The 24370-nt window shown below is 45.9% G+C and overlaps 1 protein-coding gene across 1 annotated transcript; it reads right to left on the bottom strand.

Annotated features, from left to right (window-relative positions):
• Nucleotides 1-960: 960 nt before the first annotated feature.
• On the bottom strand, nt 961-23438 carry LOC147625414 (uncharacterized). Its single transcript, XM_086818752.1, has 3 exons — nt 23185-23438; nt 20964-21907; nt 961-1658 (listed from the first exon to the last, which is right to left on the bottom strand). Exons 2-3 carry the CDS (start codon nt 21839-21841, stop codon nt 1496-1498), a joined length of 1041 nt encoding a protein of 346 aa, XP_086674878.1. The 5' UTR covers nt 21842-21907; nt 23185-23438; the 3' UTR covers nt 961-1495.
• Nucleotides 23439-24370: the final 932 nt, after the last annotated feature.

Raw genomic sequence — 24370 nt, 5'->3', positions numbered from 1 at the left:
TTCTCGTGACCAGTCTTCAAGAAGGATTCATGTTTGTGTTTAGGGACAAGGCAAGAAGGAAAGGGGACAAAGTGGAACAAATGCATAGATCTACATCAAATTTGGAGTGGAATTGGAGACATAGCAAGTTTTTCAATGAAAAGGTTGCCAAAAAGGGAAGGATGACTGTGTGGGAGACCATATGTGGAGACAAGGGATGATGACAGTCATCCAGGGTCAAAAGTTAGAATCCCGACGTTAAGTTTAGCAGAAGAGGATGTAATGTGCATGCACATGGACATGCTCATCTCTAGGCTAATCCCTGAAGGGCAGCACACGGCCAGCAAGTTGCTCAAAGGCGAACAGGCCAGCAGGTTGCTCAAAGGCGAACACACGGCATCGGCAGCAGGCAAAATATTTGTATTTTTTCTGCTGGCCGACAGCAATCGTCCAGCCTACAGTGTTGTTCCAAAGCCAATAAAAAGGCTGAGACAAAGAACCATTAGATCATCTCACATCGCTTGGGTGTTAGGTCATAGACTACGTGTTACTACCTTTTCATGGGCAGCGGAGGGCTTGCCAAGAGTTTGTACATTATGTCCACATCACATCCAAGCGTGGTATGCACGTGACACACCCATTGCTGATTCACATACATCTGACCATCGATCAACCCACAGATCAAGGTTCACTTCCAACATTATAGATTAGAAATGCTTTCGATCTTAAATCCAGAATAGCAAAAAAAGAATCTGACTTTTGATGAGTCAAAATACAGTGTGATAATAATCCCTTGCCACTTTGATTACGAGCTATATCATCAAACTCTAATGCTCACTTTTATCTCTCTCAGATAAATCCTTGCACAAACCAAAGCCATGACTACCACCATCCTTATTGCCAAGTGCGCTCTCTCTAAAAAGTCATCTCTGTATTCACTGTAGCAAACCTTTAGAGTACAAACTCCATAGCACTCATGCAGAGCGAGCAAAAGTAAGGTCTGAATTATATAGATGCTACATGAGTTTCATAATTTGTATTAGACAGTTCATAAGCAACATGTTTCCAGAAGATCACAACAAGTCAACAATCGTACACAACGTATTTACTACAAGTTTGCCCAGCGAAAGACTGCAATCCTTGGGAAGGACATTCCATCATCGTAATTTGAGGCGTTCTATTGTGCAGACGGGCCTGACTTGGAAGACAACTTTCTTCCTGCAAAATATTTTCACTTCTTGTGAAGTTCCACATGCACCCACCTACCCCTGGCCCCTGCATGCCCCCACCCACTGTCTATGTTTGTCATGCAATCAAATGGTAGTCAAATAAAAGTACATTTCTGAAGCTAAGACATTAGAAGTATCAACTCCCCTGCCAAGAGAAAAGAAAGAAAAGGGCCAAATACAGCTATCTCGAAATGCATTGGGTGATGTCTTTTGTATGATTGCAGTCTAAGTGCCCAAACAAGATGCTTTCTTTAGGAAGGCTTCTAGAAGTTGGTGCTTCTGCACTCTCATTGCTTGAACATCGTTCTGACTTGTTGTCTCATGGCTGCCAACTCTGCCTCTTTGAGATCAAGCTGGGCTCGCAGACTATCGTTTTCGGCAAGGAATTCAGCCACTTCTGCCTCTTTTCTACGCTTTCCCGCCTCCAAACTTACAACATGGGCACTAAGCCTGTCATCAACAAACAAACCATCAGATAAAGAAACCTGTAATGAGCTAAAAAGGTACGTATCGAAATAGACCCAAACAAATATCGATATATTTGGGTTCATGAGTATTTTCCAGCAGTAATTCTAGAGGGGCACAACGAAAATGTTTAAAAATGCAATATGGTGACACCATTTTGCACTTAAATCAGGCACAAGGAACATCAAAATTCAAATGTATATCAATTCTTGTGAGTGACAAGAGGCTTAGCTGAATCATATTCAAATGTTTTCCTGGAATCTGTAAAAATGATATATGTTCCATTTTAAACTTTAACACTGCTAATATCAATGTGCTTATGAAACACATCAATTGTCACACTTTTGACCAGACTGTCTAGGTATGAATCTCACACTCTTTCTGTTAGGTGTGAACATGTTCTTGTATAGAAGTGTGACATTTACTAAGGTTGTAAATGGTATGGCCCTTGGTTATAAAGTGTCTTGGAAAATGTTCAGGGACACCTTAGAAGGTGATAGAATGTAGGTGGTGTTAATGGTATAATGCATTATAGGAGGTCATGCCCGTACACACGTATCATTTCTTACTAAACACTCTACTGGTGACTTGTCACCTTGGAACTGTTCCCATGCTTGCTATGTGAGCCTGTACAACCGGAAGAGTGTCACGTGCACCCTGCACTGGGGTACAGGGTGACACACTGGCATCATCATCAGTGCAGCATTTGTACAGTAATAGTACGTTTTTTAGGAATATTTGGCGTACGCCGTGACCCCATTGTGAGCCGCAATCCAAGGACACTCTGGCACAAGCTACATATGTCGGTCTTTGAGCCATAGAGGTCAATTTAGAGTCAATCTACTTAACCCACTTGGAGAACCCCATCAGATAAGTGCATATAGAAGTCAACCTTGACATAGGGCTTGCATTAGAAGCAGTATTAGCCAAAGTTACTGGAGATTTCTTTGAGATGGCTGGCCTATTCGTAAGCTGTGTGGGCAAGAAGGAGCTATTGTTTCTGATCCCCCACATCCATCGCCATGGATTTCTGCCGATCTCTTCTCACTGATGCCCCATTATCCCCCCAGGTGATGGATGCATGCGAGAGAGTCTAGAGGCACACGAGAGAGGTGGTTCCCCCTCCCTTCGGTCTTTCTTATTGACCCCTTTCACTTCAGAGGAGCTGGCGGAGGCGGTGACGGCATTACCCAGGGGCAAATGCCCGCTTCCTGTCTCGTTCTTTCTTCGCCATTGGGACCTCATGCAAGGTGGCCTTCGCGCTACCTTCAATGAGATTATGCTCACAGGTGCCATGCCAGAGAGGCTCACAGAGGGCTTGATACATTTGATTCCCACCACGGAGGGTAGTGATAGATTGGAGATTCAGCAGTGGAAACACATCACCCTTCTAGGGACTGTTGGTCATGTCCACTCCTAGCTAGTTCATGTGTGAACCCAGCTTACTCACGGGCACTTTTTCCCTGTGACTGGACACAGGTTTTTTCCCCATGTGAACACACTTATGTGTGTTGGGCACTTAGCCCTAGGCTTTTTAGTACTCACTTGTACTTTCATTTCACATCATTATTGAGTACATCTTTTCCAGCACTCTCACGTTTCTCTGTGCTTGAGGTTGTGTGTGTGTGTGTGTGTGTGTGTGCAGGCTAGCTGCCCTCCTACCCAACATTGGTATCAGAGCCTTGTTAGGGTTAAGGTTAGGGTTACGCCCTGCTGCCCCCCAACATTAGGGTTAGGGTTTACCCCCTGCTCCCCTTCAGCCTTGAGCTTCAGCCTATCGTGCATACATGCCACTCTTTTTTTTTTTTTCAAACAGTCGTGTTTTCTCTCCCCTCCTGTTGGCGACCTGCACGTTTCTGTACGCTGCTCATGACCTGCTGTTGTACGACGCCGCCTGTACCACCGGCTATCAGATCTGTCGTCGCCCTCGCAGTCGCCGCCTTCAGATCTCCTCTGTGCCGACTGTACCTGCGTCGTACGCCGCCCGTCGCCCCTGCATCGTCGCCGCCACCGCCTGTACGGTGCTGATCCAACCCAGATCTGCAGCCGCCTACACTTCGCCGCCCAGTTTCCTGCACCGCCCTGCTTAGTACCCAACATTGGCGCCTGTCAGATCTACGCCGCCCTCACCTTTAGATTCACCTTCAGATCTACCCAACATTGCAAGGTTTGAGGGATTTGCAAATTTCTGACCTGAAATTGCACATTTTGCCTGTTGAAATTTGGGGATTTTCACCATTGAGCCTACAATTGCAACATTGGCACACATTGGCATTGATTTCAGCAGATTTGGTGCATAATTGCACTAGAAATTTGGGGATTTTGCAAAAATTGGCACTATTTGTAAGCATTTTGGGTGTTACAGGCACATTTACTTGGCATTGAGGCATTTCCCCCAATTTTTCGGGTATTACAAGCACATTTGCTTGGCATTGGGGCATTTTCCCCAATTTTTTGGGGCATTACAACATTTGGTACAGGTGACAATCGCTTTAGCAAATTTACAGGTGCAGATCCGGTTCAAATTTGGTCTAACTGGCTGCCTAAAAATTGGGGCTTTTCTACATTGAGCCCATTTTTGCAGCATTCAACCCATTTACCTTTGATTTTGACAGGATTTGAGCACTTGCAGCTTTTACAGGTGTCAGCTGATTGTGTTTCTCACGGCACATGTGTACATTTGTGGTTTGCTGCAGTATATGTATGCCATTGTGGACACTTTGACAGATTTGCATCATCGTGCAGTACACTTGCAGATTTGGAACGTACATCGGTATTTCTCGTGGTGAAGGAGTTCCCTTTCAATCCATTGATTATCCTGCTATTTATCTCCCGCATTCTTACGGTTTTGCTGGGCATTGCCTACTCGTGGTGACTTGTGACACATTTGTTGTGTTATCATGGCCAACAGTAATAATGACCTCTTTGGAATGCTATCTCAAGAGGACAAGCTCAATGGGGATAACTACCCCATGTGGGCTTATATGATACGTCATGTTTTGGTTGCCAAGAATGTATGGCTATATGTGGATGGCACTGAGGAGCGTCCTCTTGCACCTGCTCCAGCGGAAGGTGAAGTGATTCCCACTCACCCTCCTGCAGGTCCACCTCCTCGTCTTCCTCCTACTCAACAGTAGCGTACTTGGGATGCTAGGGATGCTCAGGCTCACGCATTGATTGCTCTCTTGTGCCGCAGGCATAGCATTCCGCACATTCCTTCTTGCATCACTGCAAAGGGTGCTTGGGATACCTTGGCAGCGTTGTATTCAGGTCGCAATGAGGCTCATGTAGCTTACCTTCGAGGCAAGCTTGAGACTGACCGCATGCTTGAAGGTGACTCTATCGATCAGTACCTTACGCATGTGAAAGACCTACGAGAGCAACTCATTAACATTGATGAGGTCTTGACAGATAGCTATCTTGTTAAGACAGTTTTGCGTGATTTGCCCGACTCTTATCAGACATTTGGCACCACTTTGTGGTTGTTGGCTGGCAATGCACCTAATGCGGTCACTTTTGACAACCTTGTGACTCTCTTGCTCAATGAAGAGCAATCTCGTTCCTACAAGAACAACATGATGTCTGTTGAGTCAACAATGGCTGCTCCCTTTCGTGGGAATAGATTTGGGCCTAAACCTAGCCTATCGGATCCTCCCAAGATAGAGGACAAGCTTGAAAAGAAAAAGCGTTGTAATTATTGCAGGAAAACAGGGCACACCATAGAGGAATGCAAGAAGCATATTGAGAGTGAAAAAAAGAAGAAGCTGGCATCATCTTCCACAGGTGCAGATCATGCAAATTGGGCTACACATGTATCAGTCTTAACCCTTACATCTTCATCACCTGCAGAGATGTCTTCTAATGCAGTAGCTTTTGATGACTATGCTCTATAGTCTGTACTCCGTGGTAGGCAGTCTCGTAGATGCATTTCAGAGGGGGATTTTACTTGCCCACATGCAGGTTGGTGATGCCTCATGGTCACTTATGCTTGTTGACCCTTATGCTTGTCTATGCTAGACGCTTTCTCTTATGTGATGTCTACTGGAGATGCCTTTTATGCTGTTTTCCCTTGCAGCGGGATTGTTTCTACAGTGTTGACATTGTCACTTTCTCACATGTGATGTTTACTGGGAGTGCCTTCTACACACTGGGCCAGTGTTGGCTTGCTCTCATGGTTTTGACATGTCACATGTATATTATTCATTGTGGGATTATGCATCTTTACACTTGCCATACATGCCACTGATCATGGCATCGCTGAGAATTTACCTATCCTCTCATAGCATTGGCTGATGCCCGCCTCGAGCCCCACTTTTTCTCCCGATTTCAGCTTTTCCCATTGCTGAATTTTTTCTTATATCAGCCCTACCATTGCTGATTTTTCCTCATCGGATCCTCCATTGATGAGTTTCTCTTTTGCAGCTTACATTGCATGTCTCACACGCATGACTTCTGGATCCTGTTGCCTTTACACATGCGTATATTTGCTACCTCTTCTTATGCTTGTCACTAGTGCAGTTACATAGCATTGATGTGGATTACATGCAGTTCAGCTTGGCATTTGGATGCTTGCCTTCAAGGGGGTATTATGCGATGCCACCTTGATTTGATGCAATTGATGTCCACATGATCTTTGCCATGCATTTTTGGTGATGCATTTATGTACTACTGTGCTCTAGCATTAGCACTATGACATTGGGGATTCTCCTTTTCCCCGTCATATAGTGCTTTCTTTTCCCATTGGCATTGCAGTTCACTCTTACTATGGAGCATAGTGCAGGGTAGCATTCACAGCTTTATCCCCCTGCTGCTACCCGTTCACACCATTCACTTGAGGGGGGGTTGTTGGTCCCGGCTAGTTCAGGTTGTGAACCCAGCTTACTCACGGGCACTTTTTCCCTGTGACTCGACAGGTTTTTTCCCGTGTGAACACACTTATGTGTGTTGGGCACTTAGCCCTAGGCTTTTTAGTACTCACTTGTACTTTCATTTCACATCATTATTGAGTACATCTTTTCCAGCACTCACGTTTCTATGTGCTTGAGGTTGTGCGTGTGTGTGTGTGTGTGTGTGTGTGTGTGTGTGTGTGTGTGTGTGTGTGTGCAGGCTAGCTGCCCTCCTACCCAATAGGGATGGCCTATAAGATTTTGGCCAAGGCCATCAGCAGGTGAATTCAGCCTTCTGTCCCATACTTGATCCACGACACTCAGATTGGTTTTGTTCAGGATCAGAGCATTCTGGACAACATCTTTACCTTTTGGGAGGCAACAACTTCGGCCAGGATGCGGCAACAGGACCTCATTGTGCTACTCCTAGACTTTGAGAAAGCTTATGACAGGGTGGATTGGAGATTTCTCGAGGGCACAATGAGCCGGATGGGATTAACCATGGGGTGAATTCGTGAAGTCTCAGGACTTTATTCAACATCACATAACCAAGTTCCCATTCAAAAGGCCCGAGGTGACAGATTCCCTCTTTCCCACTCGGTTCGACAGGGCTGTCCTCTAGCGCCGTACGTCTTCCTATTTGTCACCGAGGCCATGAGTAGTTTTCTCTCCGCCCAAGAGACCGGATTTCAGGGATTGCGCCTTCCCCTCCACACGCAGGAGGAGCTACTAAACTCGGAGTTTGCAGACGACACAACAACCTACCTTGCTGGAGATGTTGGGAATCTCCAGAAATTCGCGGAAGCGATCGATATTTTTTGCCGTGCATCACGAGCGTAGATCAAGTGGCACAAGTCGTGTGGTTTTTGGGTAGGCTCAGCACTTGCCCCAACTTGGCAACTAGTTGAGGCTTTCCAGTGGATCGCGTTGGGCAATCCAGTCTGTTACCTTGATTGCCAAGTTGGCATTGATCTCTTTCCCGAGCAACAGCTCGCTCCGCTTCTTCTGAGTATTCGGAAGAAGCTTTTATATTGGAGCTTGGCGACACTATCCCTAGCGTGCAGAGTGGTGATGGCAAACCAGGTACTACTTGCCACCATGTGGTACATCACTTCGTGCTGGGCCCTTTCTCGAGCATAAATTGCCCAGATACAACGTTTGATCCGGAACTTCTTGTGGGCCGGAAGTGATGGGAGGCCAGCCAAGGCCAAGGTGGCATGGAGAGTGATCATTCAACCACGTAGTAGGGGGGGGTTGGTCTCATCAATCCCGCTATACTTCTACCCAGTGGTGAGCCTTGGAAGGATTTCCTCTTGGCCCAGATTTCAGCCCGCACTCCAAGCCTTGGAGACTCGTGACCGCAGAGTACTAGATGGATCTTCACAAAGATGCAAGCCCGTGGTTTTAGCCCTGCCTTTGAGGACAGATTCGCAGCCAACCTACTTCGTGCATGGGATCATCTCATGTCAGCCCTCAGACAAATTGTTCCAGTGGTGTCAGAGGAGTAGCTTAAACAGCCTTTGGTCTCGAACCCCCTGATCCGTTTACACAATGGCCACATGCTAGGGACCCGACCGCATATATCCTGGGGCGCTTTGAGCATGGGATCAACCAGGTCTCTCGGAGATTGGATTGCACATAGGCAGTTACCTCAGGAGAAGCAGGAGAGAGGCCTGACAAGGATCCGGGGTAGAGACAAGCTCGCTTGAGCCACCGAGGCTAGAGTGGTCATGACTTATGAGGAGGATGGGGGAGGACTAGCCCTTTAGGTCTCCACCATCGTATTGCAGTAGTATCAGTCACAGCCCCACCGACAGGTGACTGGCAACCAGGCTCATGCCAGAGATGGGAGATTTGCAATAGCATAGCAACCTGGCACATCTGGCATGCTAGATGCAACGAGGCCATCCAGGGTACCCACACTCCGCCGGCTAAGACCATCAGAAGTATATGGCTCGATATCATTCACACCCTCTGCGGTCAGTGGGGAAAGCTGTAGGGAGGTTCTGATCACATGCGGAAGCGGCGGGAAGCCTTCTTGAGACTCTGGAGGCCTGGCCCTTTCTTCACAGATAGAGGCGGTGACCCCATTTGGTATTACAGACCACATGTATGGTTGTCCCCCCCCCCCCAAACAGCGCCCCCTCTATAAGATAGCCTTCTCCTCACATGGCGGCCAGCCAGAGAAGAAGCATCTCTTCCCCTTTGATCATTTGTTTCCCGCCCTTATATGAGGCGAGTTTGTATCTAGCGCATCGTGGTTGTACTTAGCCCTTTGATCATTTGTTTCCCGCCCTTATATGAGGCGAGTTTGTATCTAGTGCATCGTGGTTGTACTTAGCCCTTTGCAGCTATTTTTTCTTTAACTAATTGAAGGATCTTTTCCCCCCCCCCAAAAAAAAAAAAGCAGCATTAGCATGTAGGGCATAAGGCACACCCCAACATGGGGTTTGCCTGGCATATGGGACGAGTATTGGCCACCTTCTAGCCTATGGTTGGCATATGCAGCCAGTCAGTTGGCAATCGGCAGCCTAGAGAATGTTTCCATCTTTTAGTCAGCCAGAATATACTGCAATCAGCAGCACGTCGTGGAGAGTGCAGTCGGCCAGCAGCATATTGGGCAGCAATGTAAACATGCACAGCATTTAATGCTGTCAAATAACATTATTTTGTTAGCTATCCTGGACTTGCATAAGTGGCCCAAAAGAGTCTTCTACAGTGCCCTTGGATTGGTGGATTCTCAGCTGACGTACGGTCTTCCTCGTCCTTGCGTTAGGCACTCGTAATTCTTGTTCTCAAAGCATTGTACAGAAGTTCTCCAAAGAAGTAATATAAGCAAATACTCCTACTTGCAAGGCCAAGGCCCCGGGGGATGGGGGGGTGGGGGGAGGGGGGGTATTTGGGACCCAATATTGTGTCCTCTACATTCTCTTCTCCCTCTCTCTACTCGATGAATGGATGCTAAAGATCTAACCAAAGCAAAGGTTTAAAGAAGGCTTTGTTGCATGTTACCAAGTGCATGTAACATTAGTATCAGAGCATTAGGTTGGTGACATAACTCAACTACCTAAAGAAGTGAGAGCATGTCAGGAGAGACATCTCATCAAGAAGAAAGCCAGTAGGAAGTTGTGAAGGTACAAAGCCTCTATACCATGCAACGGAATTATGCGTAGATGTAGAATCCTCTCACACAAAGTCTCACACTGCTTTCTATATCCTGCATTTCGTGAGTCTTTAGCAATCCACTTTATCACTTCACACTTTAAGAGATGAGAGAGGAATTTGTACACCTTATTCGTCACATGCGCGGAGAATCCTCCAACCTCCTCCCTGCCGGAAGAAAATGAAACATCGGTGTCCATCACCTCCAGGTGCACAAAAGCCGGAGTCTTCATGATTGTTGCTAAGGAATCTTCACCCTTCTCAGTCTTCCGCTTGGGACACTGCCTCTAATAGTGGCCTTTCTCGCCACAATCATTACAGGTCCTCTTTGCCTTTAGTTTCTCGCGGTCAGTAACGGACTTCTTCTCAGAAGACTTCTCTGATGAAGCCTTCCCTTTGCCCGTGTTACAGCCTTTCAACCATTGGCCAGTTAAGGCCTCCGAACCTCCACCTTGAGGAGGGTTCGTGAATCATTCCTCCTGGTCCAAGACCATGGGCACAAGCTCCTCCCACGTGATGGTGCTAAGCCTGCCACTGGTAATCAAAGATGAGTAAAATGCTGAGTACTGAGAGGGCAAGTGTGACAACAACGTTATGGCCATGTCCTCTGACGATATCTCCTTCCCAGCCTGAAGAGCATGCAGCTTGTTAATATGCTCCCGCATCGTCAACGACTTTGCAGGGCTCATAACCCGCATCTGTACTTCCAAGGAAATCCTCTTCATGGGCGATACCCTGTTGTAAAGAGAAGCCAAATGTTGCCATATACCTCTGGCTAGCGTCGTATGCTTTACATGATTGATTACCTGTGGTGTGGAGTTGAGGAAGATAAACGAACGGACCCTGGCGTTGACACAATCCCACATCTGTGCCTGTGCCTCCCGGTTCTTTCGGATCTACGGTAACTCCCCTTCCTCTACTTCCAGCCGTGGAACCCCAACAACAACGAAATCAACGAGGTCGTAAGACTCCAAAACAGATTCCATCATAACCTTCCATATGCCGTAGTTGTTCCCGTCCAACTGACGGTCCACCGGGAACGTGGGGAGTGTAGGGATCTTCACATGCCTCTCGGCCATCTCTAACAGATCTGCCATTGCGGGGATGTACTCTGAAAAAGGGTGGGTGGGTGAGAACAAAGAAGAACTTACACCGGCAAGTGGCTGTCCAGCAAATCAGCCCGCCGTCCTCTTGCTTCTCCTCTTCCCAAACAGTCCCGTACATTCCACCAATCTGCAACACAACAGTCCCCCTCTTGCTCACACAAATCCCAAGAACTATCTAGAGCCTAGGGCTCTGATACCATCTCAGAATGCGCAGCGGAGATGATGACCAGATCTGGGAACACGAGCAAAACGCAATGCAGAAAATAACAACACAAGAGAGAGAGAGATAGAGGCATGTAACTCTACTCTATATACACAAGGAAGATCCCGGAATGATACAATGTGGCATGGGGGCTATGGGGCCATTTTATATGGCCCCAAGAGAGCAGTCGGCCAATAGAAGGAGCACCCGACAGGCACCCGACTGCACTCAACACCAGTCGGCCAACATCTGAGAGGTCCACGACCAGATCACATAAGTCGGCCTCCTCCAGAGGGTAAAAACATGCAGTCGGCCAGCTATTAGGACATGCTGCCATCACAGGGCAGCCACCCAAGCCAAGGAAAAAATAGGAAAAAAATGGGGAACAATATGGAGAGTGGGGAAAAATGAGAAAACACCTAATAAGGGCGGGCACACCCACAACAGAGGCCCTAGTGTATATGTATAGACAGGAGATGACTTCTAACAAACAGATCATCAGACACTTAAATGGTTGCAAACCATGCCATGTGCCCAATGGAGTGCAGGCAATCCAGATGGAGTCAATTGTTCCAACAGTTTGGGAGAGTGATTGAATACGTCCATAGTAAGAATTACCCCGTTGCCGATGCTCTTAAGTTATAAAGGCCCAATTTAAACATTGCAAGAGTCCACTATGCTAGAAATTCAAGAAAAAGACTTGGAAAGCATGAAGGCATAGTATGCGGATTCGGAAGAATTCAGGACTCGGTATCCATTGGCCCTCGATTCAAAACCAAGCCACTACAATATACAAGATAGCTGGTTGTTTTATAAGAACCGCCTATGTGTACTCAAAGAAAAGCGCCAAGTACTTCTCCATGATGCCCATGATTCTCCTGTCGGAGGTCATAGAGTTATCAACAGTACACTGGAGAAATAAGAACCGTCATTTTACTAGCCCAAAATGCGAAGGGGTATCTACCAACATGTCAAAACATGCCAGATATGTCAAAAAGTGAAAGTTCCACATGCAAAACAAGTAGGGTTACTTCAATCTTTACCTATTCCAAAGGAACCTTTTCACGACATCAGTATGGACTTCGTAGGTCCTCTTCTCCAATCATCTGGATCTAGAAACACACAATGCATGACTATTGTGGACAGATTCAATAAGTTCTGCATACTCATTCCATGCAAGCAAACAGCCACAATCGAGGACTGTAACATGACTACTATGCGGAAGCATGCTTAATGATGATTAACGTAAAGCAATAAAGATTAACGCTAACCACATGCTCATGACATAGAGAAGTAGAGAGAAGGAAAGAAACTCTTTACCTAACCTACTCCTACTATATATTACTGAATGAATGAGTAATTACAATGGTTGTAATAGATCCAATGTAGATCTAGACTATGAATGTATGAATAAACTTATGCTTACTATCCTCCATTGTGCGTTAATATAAAACGCTGGTTTGGAGATGTACTTGGTGGATCCAAACTGTTAGACCGCATGTCCTTGGTCTTGGCTCTGCAATCTCTGTCTTTAAATGATTATGATTCATGAATGACCCATGACCTGCCTTTATATAGTAAAGTAATAGCAAGTCGTAATCAAGTCGGTTTTCACTTTTCAGGCCATAAAAAGTCATCAAAAATGTCATAAAATGTGTTCATACTATGAACATAATATGTCCCAACCATTGGTGCATGTCCTGGGCACCTCCGGACACCTATAAGGCCACCAAATTGGCTCCAAACTGCCCATATATGACCTCTAACTTTGCCCTTAAGGCAGCTGTAAAGAATAATCACGTCTACATGGCACCGGAATTAAGGTGTGCACGTGACAAGGACATAGCTCGCTTGTTCATCGGTTTTGGGTGATTTTCCACGGACAATCAGATTAGACAGGGATCCAAAGTTCACTAAGTGATTCATCATTAGTCATCAATAGAAGATATGTAGAGGGGACCAGGGTCACCCCTATGGGGCTAACCAAGGCCTAAAGCGTGTACAAGCATTTATGCAACCTTTTTGTACCATATTAAAATATAGAAACTCTAACACCAATCTCTCTCTTCTTCTCTCTCCTATGTCTTAAATCATGTTTAATCAACATCAATGTTCTTAATCAAGCTTAGGATTGTGGATCAGTACAACAAGGCTTCCGCGCATGCAACATTGGTATCAGAGTATTCAAGCTCAGCCCACTAAGTATTGTCCCGAGAAAGGTGCACAATTCTAGCAGAAAAATTGCAACAGGGTAGCAGATGGAGTGGTCCGCACACGCGAAGCCAGAGTAAGCATTTCCTGAGGGTATGTATACATAACCAGTACATCATTAAGCTCTCAGATCAGTTCCAAAGAGCTATCAACAGCCATGATCAATTCCAGCAAGTGACCCACAATTGTGTTAAGGGTAAGGAAAAGCAATCATGGGGACAACAATTGAACAGGTGCTCAGTTTTTCAGCAAGACTCGAAAGTGGAGATCAGAAGTGAAGGTGTTCAGACAAAAATATCAGTTAAAGTCACAGTCACTAAAGTAGAAGGTCAAAGTCAGTTGTAGTCCAAGGAGAAAGGACCCCATCATCAAGTCTAACAAAAGGGAATGTCACATGCACGCATGTGCCATGGCTAATCTTAGCATCATCAACACAACAGAATCATCATCAGCATTATTATCTTCATCTTCAGTTGTCATGTGCATGAAATGCCATGGACATTCTCAGATGCTGGTCCAGAAGAGGCAGCCACCAAAAGAGTATAAGAACCAGAAGTTGGAGCACACCGTGCTGTTTTGGCAGTAGTGTGGACTTGGAGAAGGACTTGGATCCTTGTCAGCTTTACTAGAGCAAAGCAAGAGCTGTCGGCTGAGACAAATAGGCTGTCGGCTGAACCAGAACCACGGCAGCTACACGCGCATCACTTTTGATGGATATATGGTCCAGTCGGCCAGCTCTCCATGAAGTCCAAGAGACTATAAATAGCAAGTTTTGCTCCTCATTGTATTCATTCATTCCTTTATGGGATGGGTCCTTAGGGTCCTTAGAGTAGGACTAGATTTTGGTGTTTATCACCTTTTGTATGAGGCAGCCTAGGGCTGTAGAAAAGTACCTTTTTGTACTATATGAAATATACTGAATTTCCAGCCATATCTCTCTCTCTCTACTCTCCCTTCTGTCTGGGTTTTTGCATCAACATGTTTCCAGTGGTGTTTAGGTTTGAAAGAAGACCCCCAAAGCTTCCGCGCGTTACATTGGTATCACAACATCAGGCTCAGCAAAGCTAAACACTGATTCAGTCCCATATGATGGTGTACAGGTCCAAGGTACAGGAAAGTACACGGATACGAAGCCCAAGGCAAGGAACACGGAATCGGGAAGAGCTCCCAAGAGGTTTGTTGGTGGTGTTCCACAAAGCCAGAGGGGATGGCAGTCATGTGAGCCAGATAGGTTCTCGGGCAACGGTCCCAAGGGAGGATTATCCTCCAAGGGGTGATGTGAGAGTGCCAGACTCATTTCTCAGGAATGAAGACGAAGACAGTGTTCAGAGTCAAGGCAGGAATGGATTGGGGACTGGAGGGAACATATGCATAGATATTATTCAAAGTCAGAGTGGTTTTGGAGACCGGACCAGGTTTTCAGTGAAAAGGGTTGCCAGAGTTGGATGGATGACAGAGGGACTCCGAGAATAGAGTGGGATGATGACAATCATCCAAGAACAGGTTGGAATCCCGTCATCAAGTTTAGCAGAGGGGGATGTCATGTGCATAAAATGCCATGGACATTCTCAGATGCTGGTCCAGAAGAGCCAGCCACCAAAAGAGTATAAGAACCAGAAGTTGGAGCACACCGTGCTGTTTTGGCAGTAGTGTGGACTTGGAGAAGGACTTGGATCCCTGTCAGCTTTACTAGAGCAGAGCAAGAGCTGTCGGTTGAGACAAATAGGCTATCGGCTGAACCAGAACCACGGCAGCTACACGCGCATCACTTTTGATGGATATATGGTCCAGTCGGCCAGCTCTCCATGAAGTCCAAGAGACTATAAATAGCAAGTTTTGCTCCTCATTGTATTCATTCATTCCTTTATGGGATGGGTCCTTAGGGTCCTTAGAGTAGGACTAGATTTTGGTGTTTATCACCTTTTGTATGAGGCAGCCTAGGGCTGTAGAAAAGTACCTTTTTGTACTATATGAAATATACTGAATTTCCAGCCATATCTCTCTCTCTCTACTCTCCCTTCTGTCTGCGTTTTTGCATCATGTTTCCAGTGGTGTTTAGGGTTGAAAGAAGACCCCCAAAGCTTCCGCGCGTTACATTGGTATCACAACATCAGGCTCAGCAAAGCTAAACACTGATTCAGTCCCATATGATGGTGTACAGGTCCAAGGTATAGGAAAGTACACGGATACGAAGCCCAAGGCAAGGAACACAGAATCGGGAAGAGCTCCCAAGAGGTTTGTTGGTGGTGTTCCACAAAGCTAGAGGGGATGGCAGTCATGTGAGCCAGATACGTTCTCGGGCAACGGTCCCAAGGGAGGATTATCCTCCAAGGGGTGATGTGAGAGTGCCAGACTCATTTCTCAGGAATGAAGACGAAGACAGTGTTCTGTGTCAGGGCAGGAATGGATTGGGGACTGGAGGGAACATATGCATAGATATTATTCAAAGTCAGAGTGGTTTTGGAGACCGGACCAGGTTTTCAGTGAAAAGGGTTGCCAGAGTTGGATGGATGACAGAGGGACTCCGGGAATAGAGTGGGATGATGACAATCATCCAAGAACAGGTTGGAATCCCATCATCAAGTTTAGCAGAGGGGGATGTCATGTGCCATGGACATTCTCAGATGCTGGTCCAGAAGAGGCAGCCACCAAAAGAGTATAAGAACCAGAAGTTGGAGCACACCGTGCTGTTTTGGCAGTAGTGTGGACTTGGAGAAGGACTTGGCTCCCTGTCAGCTTTACTAGAGCATAGCAAGAGCTGTCGGCTGAGACAAATAGGCTGTCGGCTGAACCAGAACCACGGCAGCTACACGTGCATCACTTTTGATGGATATATGGTCCAATCGGCCAGCTCTCCATGAAGTCCAAGAGACTATAAATAGCAAGTTTTGCTCCTCATTGTATTCATTCATTCCTTTATGGGATGGGTCCTTAGGGTCCTTAGAGTAGGACTAGATTTTGGTGTTTATCACCTTTTGTATGAGGCAGCCTAGGGCTGTAGAAAAGTACCTTTTTGTACTATATGAAATATACTGAATTTCCAGCCATATCTCTCTCTCTCTCTACTCTCCCTTCTGTCTGCGTTTTTGCATTAACATGTTTCCAGTGGTGTTTAGGGTTGAAAGAAGACCCCCAAAGCTTCCGCGCGTTACATTGGTATCATCAACATTAGTAACAGCATCATGAGAGTGCATAAGGACCCGTCGACTAGCAACAAGTGTAACTCACCCGGGAAGCGCGGAAGTGGGTGTGCATCGCTTGACCATAAGCACAATTAAACATTTTGGCATTTAATCACAGCCATTAAACAATCCACAAAGCTAAAAATAGGCCGGAATGGGCAGACCCCCCCTTGGAGTATTTCATTATCCAAGGAGAAATATAACATGTACAAGCTTTGAGGGCCTTACTCTCCCCATGGGAGATGTTGGATTATCCATATACAACCATAAACCTGTCCTCCATCCAATAAGGCTATCCAACATGTTCTTCCATAGGTGCACAAACATGTATAACAACCCACATGGCTCTTCCATACTGCATAAACTTGTATGGCAGCCCATATGGCTCATCCACAAGCACATAAACCTGTAAACCAGCCCATGTGGCTCATCCGTCATCTCATAAACCTGTAAACGAGCCCATGTGGCTCATTCATGAGTTCATAAACCTGTAGACAAGAGCCCATCTGGCTCATCCATGAGCGCATAAACCTATAGAACAGCCTGTATATCTCATAAAACCAGATATTTCAGCAAGCTTTAGGACTGTTTTGCTGAGAAACAGCCATCCGGGGTATGCAAGATGGTGTAGACTAGTAAAAATCATCTTCCTCAAGCTGGATGTGGCTACGGTGGGCTTAGAAATGAAGAGAAATGGTGAAAAATCAGTGTTTTCAGCCTCCAAAAACTTGCTTGAAGCTCAAACTCGCCCAAGAGATAACTCTCTCATATTCAAATAAGCAAGAAAAATGCTACAATGCCATGTGTAGAACTGAATTGACAAGTGTGCGGACACTTGTCTCACTTTTCTCCTCTTATTTGTCAAAGGTCCCAAATCCAAAGGCAAAAAATTCCACACTCTCCAACTCCAAAAATATAGCTAATGTCACAATGGTGCTTTGGCAATCCTCCATCTCTGTCGAATTTTGAATGTAATGACACAGCCGAAAATTCCATCGTAGATTGCCAAAAAATAGCAACTTCTCCTAAAATTTAGGAGATGATCTCTTTGTGTTCCACCACATGAGAAATACATGTATGCACCATGTAGAAACCTCTTAGCCTGCTTGATCTCTCCCAAATCCTCAAGAATTCGCCATACATACTTTCCACTTGACACTTGAGCTCCAAAGCCCATTATGTGTCCAAGAAACCGTCTCGAGTGCTTGGACCATGCTACGAACACTTGGTCCTCAAAGCTTGTACATTCTTGACCTTTGGGGCATCCAAAGCCCATCCACACACATGAATTCTGGAGATGCTCAAAATGGTGACAACAAGCCTTGTGCGACAGGCGGCCAGGAGTTGTAGAGAGGGCAGCAGGTGCGGGTAGGACCAAAAGACAAAAGCGTAGCATTTAATCAATATTGCCTGAGCGTTTTTGTCCATGTAACAAGCCAACAACAATTAGTGTTGGACGACTAGCATCCCACACATATAAATAAGCATAAGTCAGAATTCAGCATTAATCAAGTCATTTCCTTAAGTCATTCATCATTAGCCATCAATAGAAGGGGCCAAGGTCACCCCCATGGCGCTGACCAAGGCCTAAAGCATGTACAAGCATTTCTGCAACCATTTTGTACCATATTAAAATACAAAAAACCTGACACCAATCTCTCTCTTCTTCTCTCTCCTCTAAATCATGTTTACTCAGCATCAATGTTCTTAATCAAGCTTAGGGCTGTGGATCAGTAAAGCAAGGCTTCCGCGCATGCAACACTGAAGCTGCCATACTGTACTGTACTTGCCAGTGCCTGTTGTTGATGTGTGCCATGTATCGATGATTCAGTTGCCTAATGGACTGTCATACCCAAGTGCTTGTAAACGCCGCTCATAATCCGTACCAATTCACTGGAGTATCATCTTTGCAAACAACTCAAAAGCACAAGGTAAGCTCCTGTGAACCCTACGAGGCTATGAGCTAACTGTGTGAAGCACCGGTAAACTCTTCTGAACCCTATGGGAGTGTGAGAAACCGATGTGTTCTGACTAAAATTTTCCTATGTCTTCTCTGTGCAGCATATCTTGGTCCTATTGCTCTAGGGACTGGTTCATGCCTGTTGGTGCGTGACTTGAGACAAGTAGGAGAGAAAGTGTGGACACTGATGGTGTGGACAAGTGGGACAACTCCCTTGAATGTTGCTTCATGTCCAACATCACATGTTTGATACTGTTTTCATCACATTGCGTATGTACATCTAACTCTGGAAGCCCGTGAAATTTATAATCATTTCTCCTAATATACTAAAGCTTATTCGAGGGAGGGGCCGGCCATTCCAACTCATTGTCATTGTACTTTCATTTTTCAGCTTTGCAACGTTGTGTTGTGCAATGTCCTTTTCTTTAAGTGGTTAAGTGTATTAATACATGTGGTGTGCTGAAAGTGTTTAATCTCATATGGGGATAAATTACAGAACACCCTACTTTTTTGGCCCTGTCACACCCGAACCTGCTCCTCATCTATACAAGAAGTTCAATCATGAGATCTTCATGTTACTACTATCCATCCCTGCTCCAACTATCCACGCAATACTGCTATGGTACCTAGCTTGTCACTATGGTAGGCCCTTTCACACACCCGAACCTGCTCCTCATCTATGCAAGAAGTTCAATCATGAGATCTTCATGTTACTGCTATCCATCCCTGCTCCAACTATCCACGCAATACTGCTATGGTGCCTAGCCTGTCACTATGGTAGGCCTTTGCCATCCGTCACTCAAAACTCCCATCACAAGCGTGCTCCTGACTACCCATGTGCACCCTTTCGTCGCTCGAAACCTCTGTCCCTTTTCTCAATTAGGGCTCACCTAATCACTCATTATTTAATCCCCATTGTGATGCATGCGACATCCAGGCCCAGGCACTTCAGATAGAAGCAATCAGTATGTATATGCCTTGATAAGACTGCAACATATTCAGCAAATTGAGAGAAGATTAGCACACACAAAATAGCAAAGCTGTTGGAAGGTTGGCGATTTCAAGCGTGTGATCTATGGCTAGAAGGTGCCTTGGATTATCCCATAAGTGGAAGCATGGGAAGTTGAAGAGCCATATATAGGCTAGAGTGGCACCTTGTCATAATCATCTCCTCCGGCCGGTGTTTTGGAAGGCACCTCACCGGGAGATGGGAGCCCGGTGGAGGAATGTTGCAGTGCCTCTTGGGGGTGTTCGTGGTGCTCGATGGTGATGCGTCTCCTACGTCCGCTACGCATTCTGACATAGTATCAGAGCCCAGGCGTGTGTGGTCCTGGGCGGCTCAGGCGTGCCTCGATGGCTTGCGGAGCTAGAATCGAGGGAGGGTGTTGGAAGGTTGGCGATTTCGAGCGTGTGATCTATAGCTAGAAGGTGCCTTGGATTATCCCATAAGTGGAAGCATGGGAAGTTGAAGAGCCATATATAGGCTAGAGTGGCACCTTGTCATAATCATCTCCTCCGGCCAGTGTTTTGGGAGGCAGCTCACCAGGAGATGGAAGCCCGGTGGAGGGATGCCGCAGTGCCCGTTGGGGGTGTTCGTGGAGCTCGATGGTGATGCGTCTCCTCCGTGCGTTTGAGTTGCAGTGCACGAGGTGAGAAATCAATGTGGCATGCAGCAAATTGCAGCCCAAGCTTCACATCGTTCGGCACTCCAGATTGCAATGGATCCTACACATCTTGAGAGGAGATACACACTTCTGGCTCAATTCTGAGCCCCTGTTCACTAAGAACACAGTAAGGCACCTTGCACTTGATCTTCCAGCAATATCTGTACTTGTACCTTATTCAGTCAAGCAAACACACCTCAAAAAGAAGAAAAAAACTGTTTTCCGGGGTGTTGTGTGTGTGCATGTGTAGAAGAGGAAGGCCGCCAGGGGGCCTGCCGGCGGGGGCGGGGGGGGGGGTGTTTGTGTGGAGGAGATTGGAAACAGAGCTAGTATACTGTGCATGCTTTTCTTGTGTTGCTTGTGAGGAGATTGGGAACAGGGCTAGTGTACTGTGTATGCTTTTCTCTCCTCTTCAAGGTAAGGTACTCAAGCACAGGAACATTTGTCACAGCCAGTCATTGAAGCTCTTTACTGCTTTTGAACCTTTCAATAAAGTGTCCTCCAGAATGGGGGAAGGGATGGGGTGTCTATTCTAGAAACCCTACACTCTTTGCATACTGTGTTATAAACGTTCCCGACCAATCCATACCAGTATTTGTAACTTTTGGGCATGCTTTGGCTGCACCCGCCTGCTCAAGAGCTGCTGGATCTGTCGAGAGAATGTGGGGAGCTGGGTGCCTAAATAAAGCTGGCTGGCCTCTCCTAGCTGCTGGCCAGCAGCTAGGCGTCTGATTGCAATGCATTATCAAGTACATAAATTATTCTGCAAGCGTAGTAACAAAATAAACATACAAGGTTACTGCTTCAAAAGTAAGAATTCTAACCTTTCAGAGATACCCTCCATCTCCTGAACACGCTTCTCAAGGGTAACAAAAGTAAACATACAAGGTTACTGCTTCAAAAGTAAGAATTCTAACCTTTCAGAGATACCCTCCATCTCCTGAACACGCTTCTCAAGGGTAACAATCGTCTCTCTTGCGGTGACAAGGCTTTCGATGCTTGACCTTAAGACTCCGAAATCATGTCTCACCTTTGAAAGCTCCTGCTCATTTTCTGCCGCCCGCTGCCGCTGCCTGGAGGTTTCGTGTTCCATATCCTCCAACTTCAACTGCATCTCCTTCAGAACCCCGCTTGTGCCAATAGCAACTTTCTCCATCTCTTGGACTCTGCTCCACATGCTTTCCAGCTGCAAAGTCTTCTGCTTGACCTCATCTTGACTGGCTTTAGTCTTCTCTCTCTCTGCATCCATGTCTGTCTCTGCAATAATGGCCCTCTTCAATAGCACCTCCATAACATCTGTCACCTGCATAACTGCTCTCGCAATGCGCTCAATATACTCCCCGTCTCCCATGTCCTGAGAACCATGCTTCTCAATATTTTTTGATCCCAGAGGAGTTTCCGAGCCAAGACACTGTTGCTCTAAGAAGGAAAGCTTCATGTCCTCCTTCCACTCTGTCATGGGCACTCCCCTCTTGTCCACAAGGCCCACTCCCTCCTGCCGTTTGATCCCACACGAAGTATGTGCAAATCGAGGGATGGCCATGATTCTCGCCTTGGATTTGAGATACGAAAGCAGAGTATCTGCAGTTTTTGCCCTGCGTTTGAGAAGATCCAATTCTCTTTTGCCACTGTTCTCAGTAGCAGAAAGAGAAGCCTTCAGCTCCAGCAACTCAGACTCAAGAAGAGTCTCTCTAGCCAGTCTCCTCAACACATCTTGCCGCCATAGCTTCTCCAAATGCTCTACCTGAGCTCGTAAGGCCTGTGTCTCATTTTCATCACTTCTTGCAGCCTCCATTTTTTTTTTTCCTTCAGTTCTTGCTGCTACATGAGTTCTCACTAAGGACTGCTCAATGTAAACAACCTATCAGAATACAAAACCCAAAATAAGCTACTTTTAAATTGAAAAGTTCAAGATTTGAGGCTACAAGAGAGTGACATCCATTCAAAAACATAGAGAGCTACAACCATCCAGGGTAAGTGACATGCGTGACATTACCATTACCAGGCACTAGAATGTTGGGAAGCGCTGAGTTAAAAAGTCACATAATGAGGAGACCAATTGACACTTCATCAGAGCATTCATTCACTACCCACAGGAGACCACAGAGGGTGGAAAGGCCCAAGGGACATGTTCCTTGGGACACATGGAGGGTTCACCCTCGTCCCTCAAATGATGAGGTTGTCAGCTGCCTTTGTAAACCCACTGCGACAGTGAGCTTGAATTCTACCAGAGGCACACATGGCCAGAAACGACTAATTCTTTGTAGTACTAGTCTGGCAAATGTTTTGTGATTAAAAGAGAGAGAATTAACTCTCCCTGCGTCTAGTGGAAGACGTTCCATGGTTGCCTCGAGTTATGCACTTTGGTGCATGGACTTGTCCTCGAGGTTCCAATGGAAAAACATTGGTGTGATTGAGAAGTCCTTAAGAAAAATGGTGACAACAGCATTGATGAAGTACATGATCAAAGAGGAACAGAAGCTTGTGAAGGAATGGGTGCTCACACACATCCACGCTAGAGCTGACTTAAAAGACTTCCAAATGGGACATCACATGGTTGCAATCAAGGTAGCCAACTCTGTCAACACCAGATCACTAGCAGCATCCCCAACCACAAGAATATGTCACCCTCCAAGAATGACCAAAACCATCCTCCTGGGCATCCTCCATCCCTTGCACAAAACATCGCACGAGTTTTGAGGGTCTTAATTTTCTCTCGAGTTCTTATTATCAACAAGTTACTGCAAGTGTATACGTTACACTCCGAAAGAATGATAGGATTGACGTTCTAGAAATCTTTGGCCATAGCAAAACTGCTGTTCTTATGGACATGAACATTGGCATGGGACATGGCCATGGGCGTGGGACACTAGACAAGGACAAGGGGCATCGGACATGGGAACTGGACATGGGGCATGTGACAATAGACATTGACATGAGACATGGGACATGGGACATGGGACATGGGCCATGGCACGCATTATGCCAAATAGGCGACTGTCAGCAGCAGACCCTGATGTTGCATGATGATATCGGTTACAAACATGATATCTAAGTCGACTCGTGGAGGTGCGGTGACGGTATGAAATAATTCTTTCCAGAAAAAATCAATAAAATGAAGACTAACATTCAACGCACCTGCAGCGAAAGAGGCCACCAAACGCAGAAAGAGCTCTCAGAGCGAACTGATTTTTCATGTGCCGGGAAGTTCACAGCGGGCAAACGTAAAATCGGATGGATCTGGACGTTCCTCGGCACGACGTGGACGATGTGGCAAGCGCTGCATTCGAGGACAGATTGTCTCGTATGTCGAAAAGCCACCACACCCGAGATGCTTACACAATCTCCCCTTAATGGGTGCCCGTCCCACGCTCTGTAAAAACCCTTGCCACACAATTGATGGGCGGCTTTCATGTGAAAGAAAGGGGATGGGATCTCCCTAAGCTGGACTGTTCTAAAAGCTTTCTCTTCTTGACCACACCTTGTTTCCTTTTTTTTGGACCAATAGGGGCCACACTGAGTGAAAAAAAAAATCTTTCAATTAATCGTGAAAAGGTAAAGTTTTCAAGCAGTAATGTTAGCTAAGGTTAATGGGATCGTTTTTTATATTTTGGATTTTTTAAAAGGCTGAAACGTTGCAACCGTCCTCGCCTCATCTTCACTTTGTCTCCCTCGGCGTGCCTGGCCCCGTAAACACTGCAGTCTCTCTCCCTCGGCATGCCTTAAATTATGGCGATTTGTTTCTTTTTAAGCATCCTGTTTGTGTTGGTTGCCTGATTAGAGTGCAACCTGTCGAGTCAAGACGGCATAATACGGTTTGGGAAGAGTCTTTCCTAGGCTTTTTCAGCTTTTCCTCATTTTAATAGATGAGCGGATGGCAGAGTTGGCCAACACGGAGGATGCCCATGAGTAGGATTGGAGCAGCGAGAGCACTTTGCACATCGATCTGAGAGACATTCTAAGCATCGCTTTTCCAATCTCAAGTGAGTTGCTACCATCGCAACTTCTCTTAAAAATTATAATTTTAAAAAGTATAAATTAATTTGAAAATTATAAATTTAAATAGCTGGAATAGGGGCCTACGTTGATGAGTGTGAGAATAGCTTTTATATTATTTTTTAAAATTTGTGGAAACATTAATTGCACTTACATTTTAGGCTCGTTTTTCTTTCGGAGTCTCACACAGTTCACCAAAGATATCTAGCATTAGACCAATTTCCTAAATTTGGTATGCCCCTATTATTTCTTGAATAATCAACCTTGGCCAATCAAATGTTAATGTTTCTTTACAAAATCTTATTATCACTAATTTGACTATATGTAT

This window comes from Cibotium barometz, chromosome 24 (assembly GCF_041138505.1).
Source record: "Cibotium barometz isolate CiBa-2024 chromosome 24, ASM4113850v1, whole genome shotgun sequence".
Classification (NCBI taxonomy): domain Eukaryota; kingdom Viridiplantae; phylum Streptophyta; class Polypodiopsida; order Cyatheales; family Cibotiaceae; genus Cibotium; species Cibotium barometz.
The sequence above is the reverse complement of the archived record's forward strand: the minus strand, read 5'-3'. Positions and strand labels throughout refer to the sequence as shown.